The 19,065-nt window shown below is 45.9% G+C and overlaps 1 protein-coding gene across 1 annotated transcript in view; it reads right to left on the bottom strand.

The window, feature by feature from the left end:
* Positions 1-19,065, bottom strand: part of PCBP4 (poly(rC) binding protein 4) — a 44,715-nt gene that overhangs the window by 2,613 nt on the left and 23,037 nt on the right. The window contains exons 2-12 of the mRNA XM_033140653.1: positions 16,341-16,509; positions 15,646-15,669; positions 15,515-15,547; positions 14,182-14,298; positions 13,267-13,398; positions 11,688-11,816; positions 9,260-9,334; positions 6,859-6,903; positions 4,710-4,785; positions 3,104-3,156; positions 1,130-1,299 (exon numbers count right to left, since the gene is read on the bottom strand). Of these exons, the coding sequence (XP_032996544.1) occupies positions 1,130-1,299; positions 3,104-3,156; positions 4,710-4,785; positions 6,859-6,903; positions 9,260-9,334; positions 11,688-11,816; positions 13,267-13,398; positions 14,182-14,298; positions 15,515-15,547; positions 15,646-15,669; positions 16,341-16,451 (965 nt within the window). The 5' untranslated portion in view covers positions 16,452-16,509. The remainder of the gene's footprint in view (positions 1-1,129; positions 1,300-3,103; positions 3,157-4,709; positions 4,786-6,858; positions 6,904-9,259; positions 9,335-11,687; positions 11,817-13,266; positions 13,399-14,181; positions 14,299-15,514; positions 15,548-15,645; positions 15,670-16,340; positions 16,510-19,065) is intronic.

Here is a 19,065-nt window from a genome sequence, read left to right on the forward strand (position 1 = left end):
ATCGGCAAGCCCTAGGCTCTGTGGTTTGGACCATAGCGCCACCCACGTCCTGAGATGCACGGTACTGTTTATCTATTAACTTGTCCCAGGAGGAAAAGAAGGGAGATGGGGGCTGTTAATTCTCCTTCAACATGCAAATGCATCAAAAGCTGAAATGAGTTCTGGGGTCATCACCACGGGGAAAACTGATTACAAAAACGCTAACATGCATCCGTCAATGACGGGCTCCACACCTTGAAAACTTGCACCCTATAGTGGTGGTGATCCCTGAACCGTGAATGGCTATTTCCTGCTCTAAATCTTGAAGCATTCCAAATGCCAGGTCACAACTGCGACCAATAACAAATGTTACTCTAGTTACAGGTAGGTAGCCGTGTTGGTCTGCCGTAGTCGAAACAAAATAAAAAATAAAAAAAATTCATTCCAGTAGCACCTTAGAGACCAACTAAGTTTGTTCTTGGTATGAGCTTTCATGTGCATGCACAAAGTGAGGTTATCTTTTGGACAGGACGGGAGAGTTCCCTGCTGCGACACAGCAGTTCTTCCTGCACAGAATTAAGGTCACATCCACACTTGTCATTTAAAGCACTCTTATGTAACTTTTAAGCATCATGGCTTCCTCCGAAGAATTCTGGGAACTGTAGTTTGTTAAGGGTGCTGGGAGCTGTTAGGAGACTCTTAACATACCACTGTTCCCAGGATTCTTTGGGGGAAGCCATGATGCTTAAAGTGGCATAAGAGTGCTTTGCAGCTGCAAAGGGAACATTGATGCCCAACATATTGTAGGCAAGGATACTAGAAATCATGGTGTCTCCTGAGAAACTCAAGGCCTGGTTACTCTCATGTGTGTCCGAGACAGGCAGGCATTAGTGTGAAAGACGGACAACAAAGCAATGAGAACACTTCGTGGTGCTATGCTCAGCACTCCTGTCTCTTGTGCAGAGGGCCGAGGGTTTGCAAACCGGCAAATTCAGCCATGACAGCAAGGTGCTGCCACCTGCTCTCTGCAAAGCTGTCCATCTAAGAGGCCACAGGCTTGGGCACAGCGGGAAGAAGCTGCAACGAGACGGCTGCGCAAGTGCTGCGTTACTCCCCACTTGACCTGCCCAGCAGTCCTAATGGCTCTTACCAGGCTGTGATGAGGTACTGAGCCAAAGTGATGCTGACGGGGGTGCCGGTGATGGTCACGTGACGCTCAGCAGAGCCCTCGGTCTGGTTCCCAATCTTGATGTGTGCTCCGGACATCTGCCGGATCTCGCTGATCTTGCTGCCCTGGCGGCCAATGATGCAGCCAATGAGCTGGGGGGGGGGGGAGAAAGGAAGGAAGGATCAGCCTTTGGGGTGGAACCGCGCTGGAAACCTCATTGCCCAAGAACTGGACAAGACTGGACAAAGCGAACGGAGAGCGTTTTACTCATTTTAGGCCACTCTTGAGTGAGGGAATGAGTGAACCTTCCCAAGCCTGACCTATACTACACAATGGTCTGCTTGATTTATTGTTGTTTTCCGTGTTGGATGAGTCTGAGCCAGAACCCATCAAGGCTTCAGGCTTATCTACACTTACCTTTCCAAGCCTGAGATTTAGCCATTTTGATTCACTCTCAAGGGAGTGGAAAACACGAACTGAGCCATGTAGTTCAAGGTTCCTACCACACTGTGGCAGGAATTGGCCTATTTTAAAAAATAAAACAGTCCAGATAGTTTCATGAGGCTTGTTCCATAAACAAAAACTTCAGAAAGGGCTACTTTTCCCCACACGGGGTCGGGGGGGGGGGGCGAAGTAAAGGTCAGTGTTGCCCTCCTGCCCACTCGTTTCCTGCCTTCTGAGATGCTACAACGGCCTGCTGTGTGCCCAGCAACGCATGCTGACATCTGCAGAGCAGGCCTGGCACGCTGGCAGCCGGGCTGGCATGTGGGTGGGCACAAGAAATGCTGGCACATTCCTCTCTTATCATATTCACCCCTTCTGGGGTTCAGCTTCCACGGATACACACAGAGAGAGCAAAGGACAGCTCACATGGGAGTGATGGCGAAAAAGTTGGAGGAAGTTAACCTTTCCCACGGCTGATGGCTCCTCTCTCTCTCAGAGGACTGTTTATCGCTGCCCCTTCTTTTCCCACCATTTATCTCTGGGCGGTTATAAGCTTCACCTGCTTAATGTCTCTCCATGCCAGGCTGCTGTTAAAGACACAGGAGCGTAAGCACGTCTGTGTACATACTGATAATCTTGGGAAATGTACTTGGGAATCGTAGCTCTGTTAGTTCCCAGGATTCTCTTGGGGAAGCCTTTTCCTTTAATGTGTTTTGAAGGTACAATGGCAATTGTATGGAGGAGAGAAGGCTTGTGAGGGATGAACTAGCCCATGGTTCTGGAGTTTGTGTAAGAGTGAGGATAGATAAAACAACCTGGGGCTTTGTTGAACTTATCTTCCTTTCAAGGACCATGGCTGAGCGGCAGATCACACGCTTTGATGAAACACTGAACTTTTGCAAGCTAGGTTAACAGTACTGGCAGGAGGGTTCACAACTTGCTAGGAAACTGTACTCCAAGAGTGTTCCTAAATGGTCTCTCACCAAATGAGGGAGCTTCATGGAGGGTGCCCTGATGCAAAAGTTCAAGAGTTGTAGTTTGCATGACAAGCTACACCTGGTGAAATTTCCTCTTCTACACAACAGTTGAAACTGCAAGAGCCCTTTTCCAACCTAGTTTTGACTGTGAAAGAAGCCAAAGGACTCCGCAGCAAAATATTTAGGGCTGTTCTACATTTGTTTGAAAAGAATCACTCTCTGAAGATCTCCATAGAGAGTGGAATGGGTTTGGCTGATTATAACCTTTTGGGGCCCATGCACACATTTGCAAACCGGGAAAACTATAATGGGCACAACGCACACAATTCAACACACCACACACCACAACCTATTCCCTTTGGCTGTGATACAAAGCTTCTTTCAAGCACCAAGTGGGATGGGGAGGACCCTATGAGCACCAAGGAAGACCTCTGTGGACAGGTGTGTGAGCTTACTAAATATACACCATACATTTAAAGCACAGGACTATCCCCAAAATATATTTGGGAACTGTAGTTCGTAGAGGCAAACTTACATCGTTAGGAACCAGGAACTCCTGAGAGCTATTCTGAGCGTTCGTGTCCAGGGCTGAAAAGGGAGAAAATAAAATAATGTTATGAATAAGAGAAGAATAGGGGATTAAGTGTTTGTTTGTTATGTTTCGTTTTTGATGTAGTGTCTTGTTTATTTTGTAGTTTGTATTTTGTATTTGTTATTTTTGTTAAAATCCAATAAATTCTTATTTTTAAAAAAAGAAAAGGGAGAAAAGAAGCACAACATTACTGGGGCTGTTCTGTCCTAGCTCTTTCTTGCCTTCCTAGAAGGAGGAGCACTAGGATGACCACATCACAAGGCTACAGAAGAAGTGAAACGCCTAGCATGAAACCCAAAGAATCCTTTCCAGGCACTGCACGGACGGAGCAAAGAGCAGGAGGCACGCAAACAGGACTGGACCGTTTCCCAGCTACTGCAAAGCCATCAGAAGCTCCAAGAAGAGGCTTTTGTTTTATGCCACTTTGCTTGGGTCACATTACACCGGACTAATTTTAGACTGAGGGAGACTGTCCTGCCCTCCTCCCGTCTGATGCAGACTCCCATTGGTTAATGCTGTTCTTTTAATGTAATAAGAAAAAAGCCTAGGTGGAAAATCCTTGGATTACTTTTCATAATGAATTAAAAATAAATAAATCCTGTTGACAAGTATGGTGGGGTGAGGGGGAGGGTATGTTTGCATCTTTCTCCTGGCAATCGTAAGTACAGTGTTACCTCTGGTTACGAACTTAATTAGTTCCAGAGGTCCGTTCTTAACCTGAAGCTGTTCTTAACTAGAGGCGTGCTTTCGCTAATGGGGCCTCTTGCTGCCGCTGCACCGCCGACGCACGATTTCCGTTCTCATCCTGGGGCAAAGTTCTCAACTCGAGGTAACTCTTCCAGGTTAGCGGAGTTTGTAACCTGAGGCGTTTGTAACTCGAGGTACCACTGTATGTGTGAATCCACATTCCCTTATACGAAAAAGTACACTTGCCTTCAGATTCTTTTGTTATTTTTGTAACCAAGAGTTCAAGATTCTCAGAAAAAAATGATACTCACCTCCAGTTTTGTATTTATCAATTGTTGTGCTTTTTTATAAAAAATAAATAATACAGAGCAGGGATGCAGAACATGTGACCTTCCAGATACCATTGGACTGAAATGTGCATTATCTCCAAACAGTGTGGCTAACGGTCAGGGACAATGGGCTATGTAGTCCAGCAATATCTGGAGGGCCACAGCTTTTCCTGAGTCAGAAGATAAATGCTCCACTTCTCCTTCTGGTATCTATCTTCTAGCATAAGAGAGCTGATCCAGCCTTTAAAATAAGACCAAGCGGCAGTCTCCAACAAAGCTCACCCGCTCCCTTACCTAGCAATTCTCCATCATTCCATGAGCATTTTGCTAATTTATTTAGCTCTTTGAAGGTCCTGCATACCCCATTTCTAGGGCCAATTATTCGTGCACCATGTTCTTTCCGTGAAGACCTATTGCCTAAAGGCAGCTGGAGCACAGGCTCACTGTTCATCTGAGCAAGCCCCTAGGGCCATAGTTTGCCACAGAGGATTGTGGGAGTTTAAGCGGCTTCATAGCTCTTTGGGGTTCCTCACCTGCTACTATTGATGGAGATTGTCCCAAGGAAGCGAATGAGACAGGCTGCCCAGAAAGCTGCTGCAACTTCGACACCTAGATGAGAGAAAAAAGTCAGTGGAATGACAGCAAGACCTGTGTTCCCATCTACCTGCTCACATTAGGAAGTAGATGGGTCCACCATACACCTAGAATACAAGCGTTGGCTACTCCGGAGGTATAGTACTAACTGAGCATGTGAAATTTAATTACCATATATTTCCATGTATATGATGCCCCCATGTATAAGACGACCCCTATTTTTTTAAACCCAAAATTAAGAAATTAAGTTTAGCTTTTTGGGGGGGGGTGGGGGAGGTCACTTCCGCCAATCGCTGACCCGCCTGCCCACCACTGCCAATCACTTGCCACAGCCACTGCCAATTGCACACCTCACCACAGCTGCCAATTGTCTGCCCACTCAACACCACCAACAGCCCACCCGTCCACTTGCCGCAGCCGCCAATCGCCTGCCCGCCTCGCCACAGCCACCAATTGCCTGCCCAATTGCCGCAGCCACAGCCAATCGCCAGCAGGCCTTGCTGCAGCCACCCACCCAATCACCCACCCAATCGCCGCTGCCAATCTCCTGCTTGCTGCTGCCATTAATCGCACATCCCCCCTCTGCATTCACTATATGTGTATAAGATGACACCCAATTGTTGCCTTTTTTTTAGCAAAAGGCATCATTTTATACATGGAAAAATACGGTATATGAAATGGAGTAAGTGAAAGTTACTGGCGGTGCTTGCCTGCTGTCATAAATTATTGTATAGCCTTACCCAACAAGGTACTCTGCAAATGTTGCTGGATTACAGCTCCCATCATCCATAGCCTAGCCACTGGCCATGCCTGTTGGGGCTGATGGGAGTTGGAGCCCAGCTATGTCTGGATGCAAAGATCACCAGTGTCGAAGCAATGATTCTTCAACATCAACTTCGTAGGACTGGTCATATTGTGTGGGTGTCTGATTATCGTCTTCTAAAGGAACTACTCTATTCCGAACTTTAAAATGGTAAGCATAATGCTGGTGGTCAACAAAAGAGTTTCAAAGACTCTCTTAAGGCAAATCCAAAAAATGTAGTATAAACACTTACAACTGGGAAACACTGGCCTGTAAGCGCTCCAATTGGAGAACAGCCTTTACGAAAGGTGTCATGAGCTTTGGAGACGCTCAAACTCAGGAGTGCGCTAAGAGGAAGGCACGCTTGGCAAACCCTCACCGTGATCAACTCCCGCCAGGAAACCTATGTCCCCCACTGTGGAAGGACGTGTTGATCCAGAATTGGCCTCCACAGTCACTTACGGACTCACTGTTAAAACCATGTTCATTGAAGACAATCTTACTCGGCTACGAGTGATCGCCAAAGAAATATGTCTGGAGGCACCAGGATTTGACATCTGGATGCCAGGAGGGAGAGAATGGGGAGGCAGAATGGCAAGTCTGGAACAGGCAAGCAGGCAGGGGCGGAGCAAAGGGGCGGGGGTCACCCTGGGTCCCGCCCTGGGGGGGGGTGAGTGACACTTGCTGGCCCGCCACTTGCCTCCATGCCATGCCAAGAGGCGAAAAAAACCTTTCAGCAGCTTTTTCTGCTGCTCAGCTGGCCTTCGGAGATGCGGCATGGAGGCAAGGGGCAGGCCAGCAAGTGTCACCCCCCCCGGGCCAGCTGCCCGCTCCTCGCCTCCATGTTGGGGCTCCGCCCAGGGAGCCTAGGGGCAAAAAAAGCTGCTGAAAGGGGGTGGGGAAAGTAAAGTAAAGCAGGTGCTTCGCCCGCTTCGCTCTCCTTCCCCCCCTTCAGCCCTTTCTCCGCCGCTCAGCTGACCTTCCGAAGGCCAGCTGAGCAGTGGAGAAAGCTGAAAGGGGGGGAGGGAGAGCGAAGCAGGCGCTTTCAAGCCCCCCCCCCCTCACCGGCTTTTTTGGGTCCGGATGTACTATGCATGCCCGGAAATTCCAGGCATGCGCAGTACATCCGACGTGCGTCGTGACCCCGCCCCTGCAAGCAGGACAACAAGACATGGGGGATGATGGAAGGCAAAGGTGTGAAGAAGTTGGTCCTAGCTATACACTGAACTACTTGGAAGCGTGAATTCAAAACGGAGCCTCCTTTTGGTCTGTAAAGCTTAACTTACCTCTGCTTGAGACATACCACTGTATTGTCCTTGCATGGAAAATCCCTGAAAAAAGGATGACAAAGGAGAACAGCGCTATCAAAAATGTAAGAGAATGAATAGGCCCAGCTCCAGATTTTGGAAGGGGGCTGGGGAAGCTACCCTTGGTGCCTCCCAGCGCTTGCCACTAATCTGACCCTCTGGCAAAGGTAGCACTGTTAGTAACCACCAGCCTCCCACTCCCCCTTGCGCAGGCTTATGAGGCATCGCTGCCAGGTAAGCGTGCGTGTTTGTGAGCACAAGGCGGCTGCCAGATTCCCCCTTGTGCTTGCCCATGAGAGTGGGCTTACCCTCACAGTGCTGGTGCTGAAATGAACCGGAAGCAGAGCGGCCATGTGGCTCCTGGCTCGTTACAGCACAGGATAAGTCAGCTCACAAGTTAGCGAGCCAGAGAGTGGAGCTGCAGAGACACTGGTGCTGCCAGGTGCTCAAGTGCCAGCAAGCGCTCTGGGAGCCAAGGCAATGCACCAGCCCCAGGGGGCCTTGCTGGTGTAAGTGAACCTTGGCAAATGCCTACCTACATACAGTGGGTGCTGGCGCCAGAACTGAGAATAAGAATGGATGGGCTTAGTTGTCATTTGTATTTTGTTGATGGTAAGTCTCAAACAACTTAAATAAATAAGAAATGGGGTGGGGGTGGGGGTGGGGAGAGAAGCTCGCAAGAAAGCAGACTTCCTGGTAACTACTGTGCTTACTGAAATGTCAGTTTTAAGGTGAGGAAAGGACTAGGACCAGTCAGAAAGAGACTGTAGAAATTCCATAAGCAGGTTCATCATCATACCCAGAAACATATGGATAAGCAATATGGGAGGAGTGAATCTCATTCATTTGGCTCACCAAAAGCTTAAAGTTAAACTTTTGGAACATACACAAATAAAACCTTAGAAAATGATTGTAGAAGAAAACACAGATGATAATTAGAATCATAGAATTGTAGAGTAGAGTTGGAAGGGATCCCGAGGGTCATCTAGCCCAACCCTGTGATGCAGGAATCTCAACACACAATTCCCCATCTAATTTGAAACCATACTGGACCCTGCTTAGCTTTGCAAATGTGCAAGCAGCTTTATAGCTGCACCACTAGGACACTAGTAAATAATGAGGTCAGATGTATCTGTGCAATTCTCCCTCTTATCTTTAATATATGTGGTATTCCGAAACTCAGTGTGTTAGGTCTTCTGCTTCACTTAAATTCAGAATTCTATTGACCCCAAATTATGATGATTTCATCTGGCTGAAATGGAAATGAGTAATTGTTCCTTCTAATATAAAATTCAAATCAGTTAAGCATCATTTCATAGTAAATGAAAGCTTAAAGTAGATTTGAAATGGGGCAGCACATTACAGATTTACACCTAGTATAATCTGTTTGCTGATACCAATAAGCTTTAGGCTTATTGTCTGGTACCATTGTGTGGGAACTGGGTCATCATCTCACTGAGATAAAGTATTCTTATACAGTTGTAATTTTATTTTATTCAGCCAATCAACATTTTTCAGCCTCAATTTGCATCTCTTTGGTCATCTGGTAAGTACGGTAAGTTTTGATTTTTTACTGGCTGTCAATCCTCAGATGTGCTTGAGTGGCAACATTTGTTAAACCTGACTATGTGCATCACAGCAGGGCAGAATTTTGCACGGATAAACAACTTTTAACAAAATAGCAAATGTTACTTTAGGCATATAGCAAAATATCCATGTTAAATCCCCACGTCCTATAAACTGGTTCACCGTAACGTAGATTCTCTTTTTTCTCTGTAAACTTTAAAAGATTCAGTTGCTCTCTTGCTGGTTTAAGCATACAAAAAATTAACATCAACAACAGCAACACCTCCCTTCACCCCACAAAACCCCCTATCAATAATACCAAGTGTCTGTTCAGCAGCCTCAGCTTTTGCAGCTGGAGTCAGTCAGGGCCTCGCCCTCCCAGGCCAGATGTTTCCTAGGACTCACAGCCAAGATGGTCCTTGTATATATGGTCTCTGAGGGATCTGACAGCAAGTGCTTGGTCACATGACACGGAAGAAGCCAGAAGTCAAGGTGGAAAGGTAAAACCGATACCCATTAAGTCATTCTGATACTTTCTAATCTGGAATGGTATTTGATATGGTGGCGAATTAGGGTAGGGGTGGGGGGAACCAATGGCTCTCCAGATGTTGTTGAACTCCAACTCTCATCAGCCCCAGCCAGCATAGCCAATGGGCAGTGAAGAAAGGAGTTGTCACCACACAACAGCATCTGGCTGACCGCAGTCTTACCCACCCTTTGATTACAGGGTAACAAGAGAACCAAAGCCTAACAGTTCTCTCTCTTTTTAACCTCAACAGAAAAATGGTCTCCTGTGAATTTATGAATCCCTTACCTGATTGGCTGAAAGAAGAACTGATCCCAGGGACAGGCTGGGGTGATAGGGAATAGTGGCGCCTTTTGGTGGAGACTGAAGGAAATCAAAGGAGAAATCACTGCACCATGGATACACAATGCCACTTCCATCCCATCCCATCAGTATCCCCACCACCACCCATGACATCCTAATGGCCATAGCACCCTTGCCACTTGCTGGATTTCTTTGAGTTGCAAAATAGGCACCAGCTGGGAATATCTTTAACTAACTCCTGTTTGGTATGATATGATATGAGTAGTGCCTAGGGATGCCTGGTTCAGAGGAGAACAATAAAGATAGCCTGCAGTTTTTTAAAGAAGTTCCATGAGGAAAAGGTTGACGAGACTAGATATGTTCTTTCAGTCTTTCCTCATGACCTGGTACTGTATGTTTATTTTGGAGAAGAGAAGACTGAGAGGGGGACACGACGGCACTCCTCAAATTCTTGGAAGGGCTGCCACACAGAAGAAGGCAAAATCTGATTCTCAGTTCCTCCAGAGAACAGTACTAGTTCTAATAAGTTTCAGGAGGGGAGATTTCAGATGGAGAAACATATTGATGGTAACAGCAGCACCAGATTTAAGTTGGTGTGGGTGGTTCCCCCGCATAGGGCGCTGAGCCAAGGGGGGAAATAATAATAATAATAATAATAATAATAATAATAATAATAATAATAATAATAATAATAATAATAATACCTATATTTATACAGGTACCTACTAAGAAGATCTATTAAAAAGCAACTGTACCAAAAGGAATAATTGTGAAAACAGGAAATATTGGGGGGGGGGGTTTGCCAAATTTTGTCCTTGCTCAGGGAACCATATTACCAAAATCTGGCCCTGATAACAGCAATTCTGCCATGGAACCAGTGACCTCGAGGGATAGTGCACCCTCCTTTGCTGGAGGTTTCAGAGGATATTATCTGATTCTGTGGTTTCACATGCATTGTGTTAAGGATCAATGTGTGACTTCTTGACACTGGCAACAAGGAAAGGGTGATATATATTCCACTGATGGAACTAACTTTTCACAGGGCTGTCAGATTTACTGCAGATGCCATTCATGCGGACTGAAACTACCATGAGACACCTAGGGCAGAATTCATCTTCAGGTCTGCAAACAGTGTTCACTATGGGCCAAACTAGATCTGACATGTGAGCAGCCACTGAAGGAATGGACTCGTAGCTAAGTGGCAGAGCATCCGTTCTGCATGTAGAAGATCCCAAGTTCGATTCTCCAGGCATCTCCAGGCAGAGCCAGAAAAGATCTCAATCTGAAGTTCTGGAGAGCTGCTGCCAGTCAGTGAAGACAACAGAGCTAGATGGAACAAAGTTCAAACTTGGTGCAAGGCAGCTTCCTATGTTCCACCTACCTACCTACCTACCTTCCTTCCTTCCTTCCTTCCCTCCCTCCCTCCCTCTCTTTCTTTCTTTCTTTCTTTCTTTCTTTCATTCATTCAAGCAGCCACAGGGAACTTTGGATCTGATGGAACAGTAGCAGGGTAGGGAAAGTATGTTTAACCCTTTCCCCATGGACACATTTTTGTGATCAAAACACCCACTCAGCTGTTCTTCTCCTTACAGGGGAAAAGATACAGGGATCCAGTAGATTTCCCCCCTAGAGTAGAAAGGCAGCTAGGTAGGAGGATATTGATGAGGGGAACTGCTTACAGGTATACACCCCTGCTGCTGCTTCTTTGGTCAGATTTACAATGATATAAATGAATTATATTGGGCAATATCCAGCTGTTAAGGATTTACACTAGCAAAAAGGAACTCCCCCCCCCACACACACCATATGCACCCCTCCCCAAATCTGCTCTGGAGGGTTGAGAAAATCAAAGGGGAATATCACTGATTTCTTCTGCTTTAAGGGGGGGGGGGGGCGAGCCAATGTGACTTATGTTTTTGACATCAGCACCCATAGCGCCAATCCCCAATCCCAACTGTGTCCTAACAAAGGGGGCAAAAATAGTTGAGAGTGCTGATTGGTGCAATGGCAGCTGATGTCACAAAGGCACTACTGTTCCTTACGCTAGATGTGGCTGATAACCCTGGTGAGCGTCTCTGAACAAAGCCACAGCGATGGGCTCCAGGTGAAAGAGAAGTAAAGGAAAAGGAACCAGGGACCCAAGACAGAGAAGCATCAGATCCGTGGAAAGAAAGGTACAGCAAAACCAGCTGGGAAGGGATGCAGCCAGCTTATATGTATTATCACCAGTGGGGTGGCATTTTCTAACAATTGTCCATGCATGTTTGGAAGGAAATGTAGGGCAGTCTAATTTGGGGGGTGTAGATACCCAGCCTTGCGGTACCACTTCTCCATGATGGAAGGGAGGGTCACGCATTGCAGAGTGCTGTCCTTGCCTGATGAGGTGGAAGGAAAACGAACCAACGGCCCATACCTCCAAGATGACAGCGCAGATCTGTCGCACGCATTGGATGATGGCATCTGGTACTCCAGAGATTGTCACAGCCCTCTCGGTGGAGTTGGGGAGGAGGTCTCCAGCCACTTGGACTTGTGCTCCTGTGGTCTGCATTAGGGGCCAAAAGAAGATTTCTCAGTCTTTCTGGGCATTCTGATGAACCCTGCCCACCCAGAGAACAGCACATGGATCACTAGAAGGGAAGTATTTCAGAGTCTTCTTCTAATGGTATGATTTCCTAAGCAGATATTAATCCACAGGCAATTAAAAGAATTTCATGAGACCCTCTCAAAGAAATGTTTGTAGTTTAGCTCAAAATTTTGTTTATTATTATTATTATTTATTAAATTTGTATACCACCTCTTCTATTTCTCCTTATTAAAACTGTTTTTTTTAAATAAACAACTCCTCAGTGTCTCTCTATTCCTGCTTTCCTCAAACCTCTGCTGTTGTTTAAAACCAGTTTTTTTGTTTCCGTGACCCTCCATCTCTGCTTTACTCAAATTTCTGCTGCTGTTTGAGTACACTGAAAAAGGACAGACACTGAAAGGAAAAAAATGGCAGTTTTTTAAAAAATTTTCCTGGTCCCCTCCCCTGGGTCAGTCTCCAACCCTCCACCACACACTTATTAAGAGCCCCTGACAATATGTTATTAACAACCAACCACACACACACACACACACACCCCATCCATCCATTTAATTCTCCCTAACTGAGCAAGCCCAATGACAGCTTTGCTCTTAAAGATGCAGTAACATATATCAGTTTTGCACACACACCCCATGCTGATAGGAGATTGCAGAATAGGAGAGAGGAAAAGGCATGAAAATCTGGGAGGTCTGTTTCGAAGGGAGATTTGTAAGTAGGAAGTAGGAAAAGGGGGACGAATGTGATAATGATGTGTGCACGCTTTCGCGAAAGCGGCTGCACAATAGGAGAGCGCATAAGGCATGGAAATGCGGGGGGTGATCTATGTGCAAGAAATAATTGAGAAAAGTAAGGGGAGGAGAAAGGAGTAAAGGTGAGAAGGAGGCAAGGAAATGGGGTTGAAGAGGAAAGCATGAGCATGCAAGTCTGCAGAATAGGCAGAGATGGTGGCTTCATATCTGGGCAGAAGGTGAAAAGGGTCTTCATATTTGCAATGTGTGGGTGGAGGAAGAGGCAGGAGGTTCCCATGTGTGCAAGGGGTGGGTTGCACAAAAGGAGGGGGCATGGACATGGGGGTGGAGATGCAAACAGGTGTAAAGTGGAGTTGCAGAACAGATGAGAGAAGTCCAGAAATGGGGTTGGGAAGGTGAAAAGTGAACTTAGCAGTTGCATGGGGTTGGAAGGGGAAACTCTAGGGAGTTAATGCAGGGGAATGGCAGCCCCTAGTTTTATAAATAATAAAAAAGTTCACTCGGGTAGCTTAGGATGAGTAGCAAATATGAAACCTAGGAAGAAAAATGGTTCAGGTACAGAAAACCAACATAGAAATAACAGGTGTTCTTGTCCATGGTATGGAGAGGAATGAAGCAATAGGAGAAGAACTCAGATAACTGATTTCCAAAGTTTTTACCTCTCGGATCTCCTTTATTTTGGCTCCTGCTTTGCCAATGAGCGAGCCACATTGGCTGGCTGGAATGACCAGCCTCAGTGTGACAGGTGGCCTGGAGACGGTTCCTCCATTGGCAGCTCCTGTTCCCAGATCCTGAAACAAAACCAATGGGATGAGGTTCAAGATTCAATGGGTTCCTTCAGAATCACCTTTTTGGTAGTAGTGTGCATAAGACCATTCCGGATACACCACTGCTGTCGTGACACTCAGATGGTGTGGTTCTTTTCCCCAGCATTTCTAAGATCCATATGATGATATTCAGATTTTTGAAACCCTGGAGCAACCAGCCAATAACATTCCACACGGATTTCCAGGCATAACATGGCCTGATCTCCTAACCTGGGTCATGATTGGGAGCATGATTTAACTCCCTGCCCCCCAACTCCCGACTCTACATGCCAGTATCATAAAAAAGATAACTCCTACATGCAAAGATAAGTATATTAGAAACCTTTCCATGTTTAGTCATAATTGTTCAATGAGGTACGTGGTTGAATATTCTCATGTACTTTGTTGTCCCATACACAAGCAGTAAAACCATTTTTTCTCCAAATCAGTAAAACCATTTTTTCTCCAATTGTCTTCTTTCTTGGGTGTGTATTAAGTTTATCAACTGGATCACAGAAACACTAAATCTCCCAGACCGTAAGAAACTAGGCTCCGTTTTAGAAAGTGGGTTGCTTTCTCCTGCTATCTAGGATATGATTACTGTGCCAATGCCTTTTTGTGTCTCTCTGTGTGTGTTTTAAACTGATATGTGGAGAAAAAACATAATTCTTTTCGTACCACATCCTCCAGTTTCATCTGTACAAGGCACTAAAACTCTGTGAGGAGGAGACTCCACCATGTGGAGGCAGAGCTAAGTGACTACCTTACCTCCTCCAGCTTGAAAGCAATCATGGAAACAGCTCTAAAAACTGCATCAGTGGATCCGGTGATAGTGGTGATCCGTTCTGGACAGGATCCCTCTGAAATTGTGATCCTGGCTGTACTCTAAGAAAGCAAACCACGAGTAATGTCATTAATAATAATTTAACATTGCTACCAAGCGCTTAGAATGCTTTGTTGATATAAGAATCCTGTAAGATGGGCTCCATATTACAGACATGCAGCTGAGAGAGAGAGAGAGAGAGAGAGAGAGAGAGAGAGAGAGAGAGAGACGCTCGCCTCTCTAGGGAACACAGGAAGCTGCCTCACACTGAAGCTGTGCACACATGACCATTGAGATAGCTGTTGCACATGCACAGACACTTCACTGAATAGGTGTTCAGGGGATTAAAAGCACAGAGAAACAAATCAGGTAATTTGCACCAGGCGAAGACATCCCTGCCCTTTCTCTGGTGTGTAAAGGTAAAGGTAAAGGGACCCCTGACCATTAGGTCCAGTCGCGGATGACTCTGGGGTTGCGGCGCTCATCTTGCTTTACTGGCAGAGGGAGCCAGCGTACAGCTTCCGGGTCATGTGGCCAGCATGACTAAGCTGCTTCTGGCAAAACCAGAGCAGCGCACGGAAACACCATTTACCTTCCTGCTGGAGCAGTACCTATTTATCTACTTGCACTTTTTGGCATGCTTTCGAACTGCTAGGTTGGCAGGAGCTGGGACTGAGCAATGGGAGCTCACCCCATCACGGGGATTTGAACAGCCGACCTTCTGATCAGCAAGCCCTAGGCTCTGTGGTTTAACCCACAGTGCCACCCGCTGGTATGTACAGCAATGTAAAAATGTGACTTGAAATGCAGTGAGGGAGTGCAGTGCAGCTCACCTTTGTCAGATAACAGATCTACTGTTTCCAGCTCTATTGTTGCCACTAGTTCGCAGTGGCTCCCTCTCCAGGGTTTCATGGGGAGGGAGCCTTTTCCAAATCACAGTCCTACCATGGGGAGATCTCAGGGACTGAACCTGGGGTCTTCTGCATCCACAAAATGTTATCTACGACTGAGCTACGGTATTACCCCTCTGTAGAATAATCATGTAACTTTAAACTTCATTTGAATTTTAAAGAAATGCTGACAAACAAGCCTTGTGCCTCTTCACATTTCTCTGCATACTCTTCTCAATTCTCATTCAGGATACCCACTTTCCTTACACACACACAAAAAAAAACCTTTTTCCAGATAAAATGTCCAGAATCGTATAGGCATTCTACACCATCCCATGTTTGACCGGCAGCCAATTCCAATCTAGAATGGAATTACTTCCACACTTACTTGTTCCCGTATCCTCTTCACAGTCTCTCCTTTCTGTTGGATTAAGGACAATAAAGTTCGTCAGACTTCCGCAGCTTCACAGATGCAACAAAGGAACAGCCGCCACACGCCAGAACCTACATCAATCTTACCTTGCCTATGATACTGCCAACTTCCTGCAGGAACACAAAAGACATGAGAAGTTGAATTAAGGGAGATTTACAAATCAGCAGGAGTTTGGCAATGTCTGTATACTTTCTGCTAGAAAATGAGAAGGCAGCACTTTTCTCCCAGCCCCCCTCAATGGAAAACATGGGTCATTCAGGATTTGGCAGCTTAAATGAGAGGGATATCCCTCTTCCCAGACACGGGCAATCTCACGGCCTTCCTTATTGGAGCCTTTACATGTTAATCCAGACGCCTTGGCAACGTCTTCTGCTGAGTCTATTTTGTAATCCCAGCTCGAGATTCCCCACACAGAAAAGGTATTGTGTGTAGGAAAGAATCACATCCACACCATAACATTAAAGCACATGGCTTCCCCCAAAGGATCCTGGGAACTGTAGTTTACCTATAAAAGAACTACAACTCCCAGCACCCTTAACTAAGTTGGAGGAAGAATCGTGTACATTAAATATATGGTGTGTATGTGACTAGTATTTCAAGGCGCCCCACCCCCCCTGATTTAGAGGTAGGGTAGTGGCTCACTGAGTTTGGGGACTTAGGTTTGCATCATAGCCAATGTTCCCCACCAAGGCAAACAGCAAACCTGATCCAACGAGAGGTCTGCTATGGCCCCTAATGAAATCAGGATCACAACCTAATACGGCAGTCTCTGTTTACTTACCTTCCCATGCATAAGCATTCGAAGGGTGAGAGTGATGCTGAGTTCTGCTTCGTCTAGTCCATTATCTGAGCCACTCATCCTATCTGGTGATGCCATGATGTAGGAATGCATGGGTCTGCTCCTAAGGAAACCAACACCCAGGGTCTAGCAGGAGCAGAAGGCGCCAAATCTGTAGATGCAGAGAGAGAAATAAAAGAGCCTCAGAAGGAAACTTGCTTGTAAATCAGCCCACCGAGTTGGCAGGGCTGCAGTGATGAGGAAGCAGTGGTTGAGTTTCATGCAATGTCCTTTGATGCTTCTTGTCTCAGAGTCAGGGCGTCCGGGAGGATAATGATTACAACGATGAAGAGAAGCATCGCATAAGGAAACACAGCAGCCTTCCCAGATGCAATTCACTGAAAAGCCTTCAGAGAATCTCAGTCAAACATTATGATTTATTAATCAGATTTATATCCCAAACTCCCTCCAAAAGGAGAGCATACAAAGACGATATATATCTGCAATCTGGGTAAAAAAGTAGGTGACATTTAAGAATATCCTGCCTCTCTTATTTCGGTAGTCTATTTGCAGAGATCTTGGATGGTATGAAGTGGGGATCCCTGGGTCAGAGCCACAGTACCATGTCCTGCTGGATACCTGATCTCCATTTTGTTCAAATATGTGATGGAAATGACCAGCTGTGTAATCCCTCCCTCACCTCCAGTGTATTGCATGGCTGGCTGCTATTCAAGTGAGCGAAATTCTTGAATATCATAGATACCATATATATTGTGGGGAGGCGGGGGCGTGAGGGGTGGAATATGAATCCCTGTGACCCACATGTGTGGGGTAAATGCAAAATAATAGGCTGGGTCCCTGGATTCAAAACACAGCGCTAAACTCACCCGCCAGCAAGAGAGAGTCCCCAGTAAGAGAACTTACACAAAAGTCAAGCAGCAGTACAGTGCTAGGAATATAGGTTGTTAGACCCTTTTATCCATGTAAGTCCACTTGCAAACAGTGCTGCTCTCTTTCTACCCTTCTTACAATGAACAGGCGTTAAGTAAGTTTAAAACACTTTACTTACAAAACATTCCAAAGGTCAGATTCATGCATTTATCCAAGCAGCAGCAAGGAGAACATAGGCAGAATACTTTTGGGTAGGAAATACAGAAATATAGCTTCAAACATGTGCTCTAAGCTTAGAGCTTGCTTAGAAACTGTCAGTTACATGGAGTGGAACGAGTGGGAACAGGAAGAGAAGGTTTCACTTTCTCATCGGAGAAGAGGGGACACAGCGGAGTCTAGGAGTCCAGCTCTGTTTTCTTACTAGCACTTATGCGTAGTTATGTTTGACTGCTATTTCCCTACTCTATCTCTCTTTTCTGAATGTTTGGTAATCTGTTCTAGAAAGGCATCAGCCATGTCTTCAGCATGGCTTTGTGGTCTATAGAAGACTCGCACAGAAAAGTTGCTGTTGTTTCCCTCTCCTACAATTTTTACCCAAATACTACTCTCAACCTCTCTTTCACCATCACTTGTTAGGTGGTGGCTGGGTGGGGTGAGGCAACCCTCAAGACTTTTGCACTGATCTTCAGCCCCTTCCCCCTGTTGTTTTTAACTTTTAAAAAGTTTCATTTTATTTACTTTGCTTACAGAGTGGCTCTCCCTCTAAAAAACTGCCTAAATGCTCAAATGTGTGTGTGTGTATGTGTGTGTGTGTGTGTGTGTGTGTGTGTATATATATATATATATATATATATATATATATATATATAGCATAAAATGCATATGCAAATTTGCACCATGGAATTTTAAGGATCTAGCAACACCCCTGATCCTATTTTGATATCTATTTCTTTGTAAAGTGAGAATCTTTGAATTAATGCAGTTGCTTCAGAGATTCTTTGGATCATCTGGTTTTAATTCCTGGGTTTTCTGCAGAGTTCCCTCTCGGTGTTTAGACTAGTTGCTGTGTTATAGGCTTTTTTGTGAATCCAAAAACTACAGCTATAAAATAGGAGCAAGATTATTAACTATCTGCAAACCATGTGGACCAGAGGTGTTCCTCCTCCTGTGTTTTGTATTGCAACACAGTGTGGAAGCCACGTGGAAGCAAAAAATGCAATTAGTCTTATGGAACCTTAAAGGCAAATGTATTCCGTGGCGGCACCGGGGAGAGGGCAGAGAGCAGGCGGGGGCAGTTGCGCGTCCTGGGGGCGTGGCGCGCCACCCGCAGGTGCGTGGCGCCCAGTGCGGGCGGGGGAGGTAGCCACAATGGCACCCCACCGGGATCACACTGCCGGGGGCGCTGCGCTCCCTCCGCACTCCTCTTCCTCCGCCGGTGAATGTGTTATGTCATAAGCTTTCGTGGACTCAGGCCCACTTTGGCTTGCAAGGTAACTTCAGTTCACTGGAGAGGGTTAGAAATCGCAACTGACACAGAAGGGGAATTACGATACGGTTAACGCATTTTACATGTTCAGCTGGCTCATTCACAAAGCCTCTCGAAAGGAAGGTAATACTTTATTCAAGAAAGATGATACTTTAAAATTAAGGTCAACACGTTCATTACAGAATGCGAGGTCTTCTGTAGATGCACAGCTCTTTTTATCAGAACAATCTACTGCCAGCAAATTCACTGTAATCCTAACTGATCATTCTGGGCTAGGCAATAAATATAAATAAAAATCTGTACACACATCCCCACTGCCAAGGTGAGGCATGGAAAGGAGGGCACTCAAAT

Source organism: Lacerta agilis, chromosome 2, assembly GCF_009819535.1.
Source record: "Lacerta agilis isolate rLacAgi1 chromosome 2, rLacAgi1.pri, whole genome shotgun sequence".
NCBI lineage: Eukaryota > Metazoa > Chordata > Lepidosauria > Squamata > Lacertidae > Lacerta > Lacerta agilis.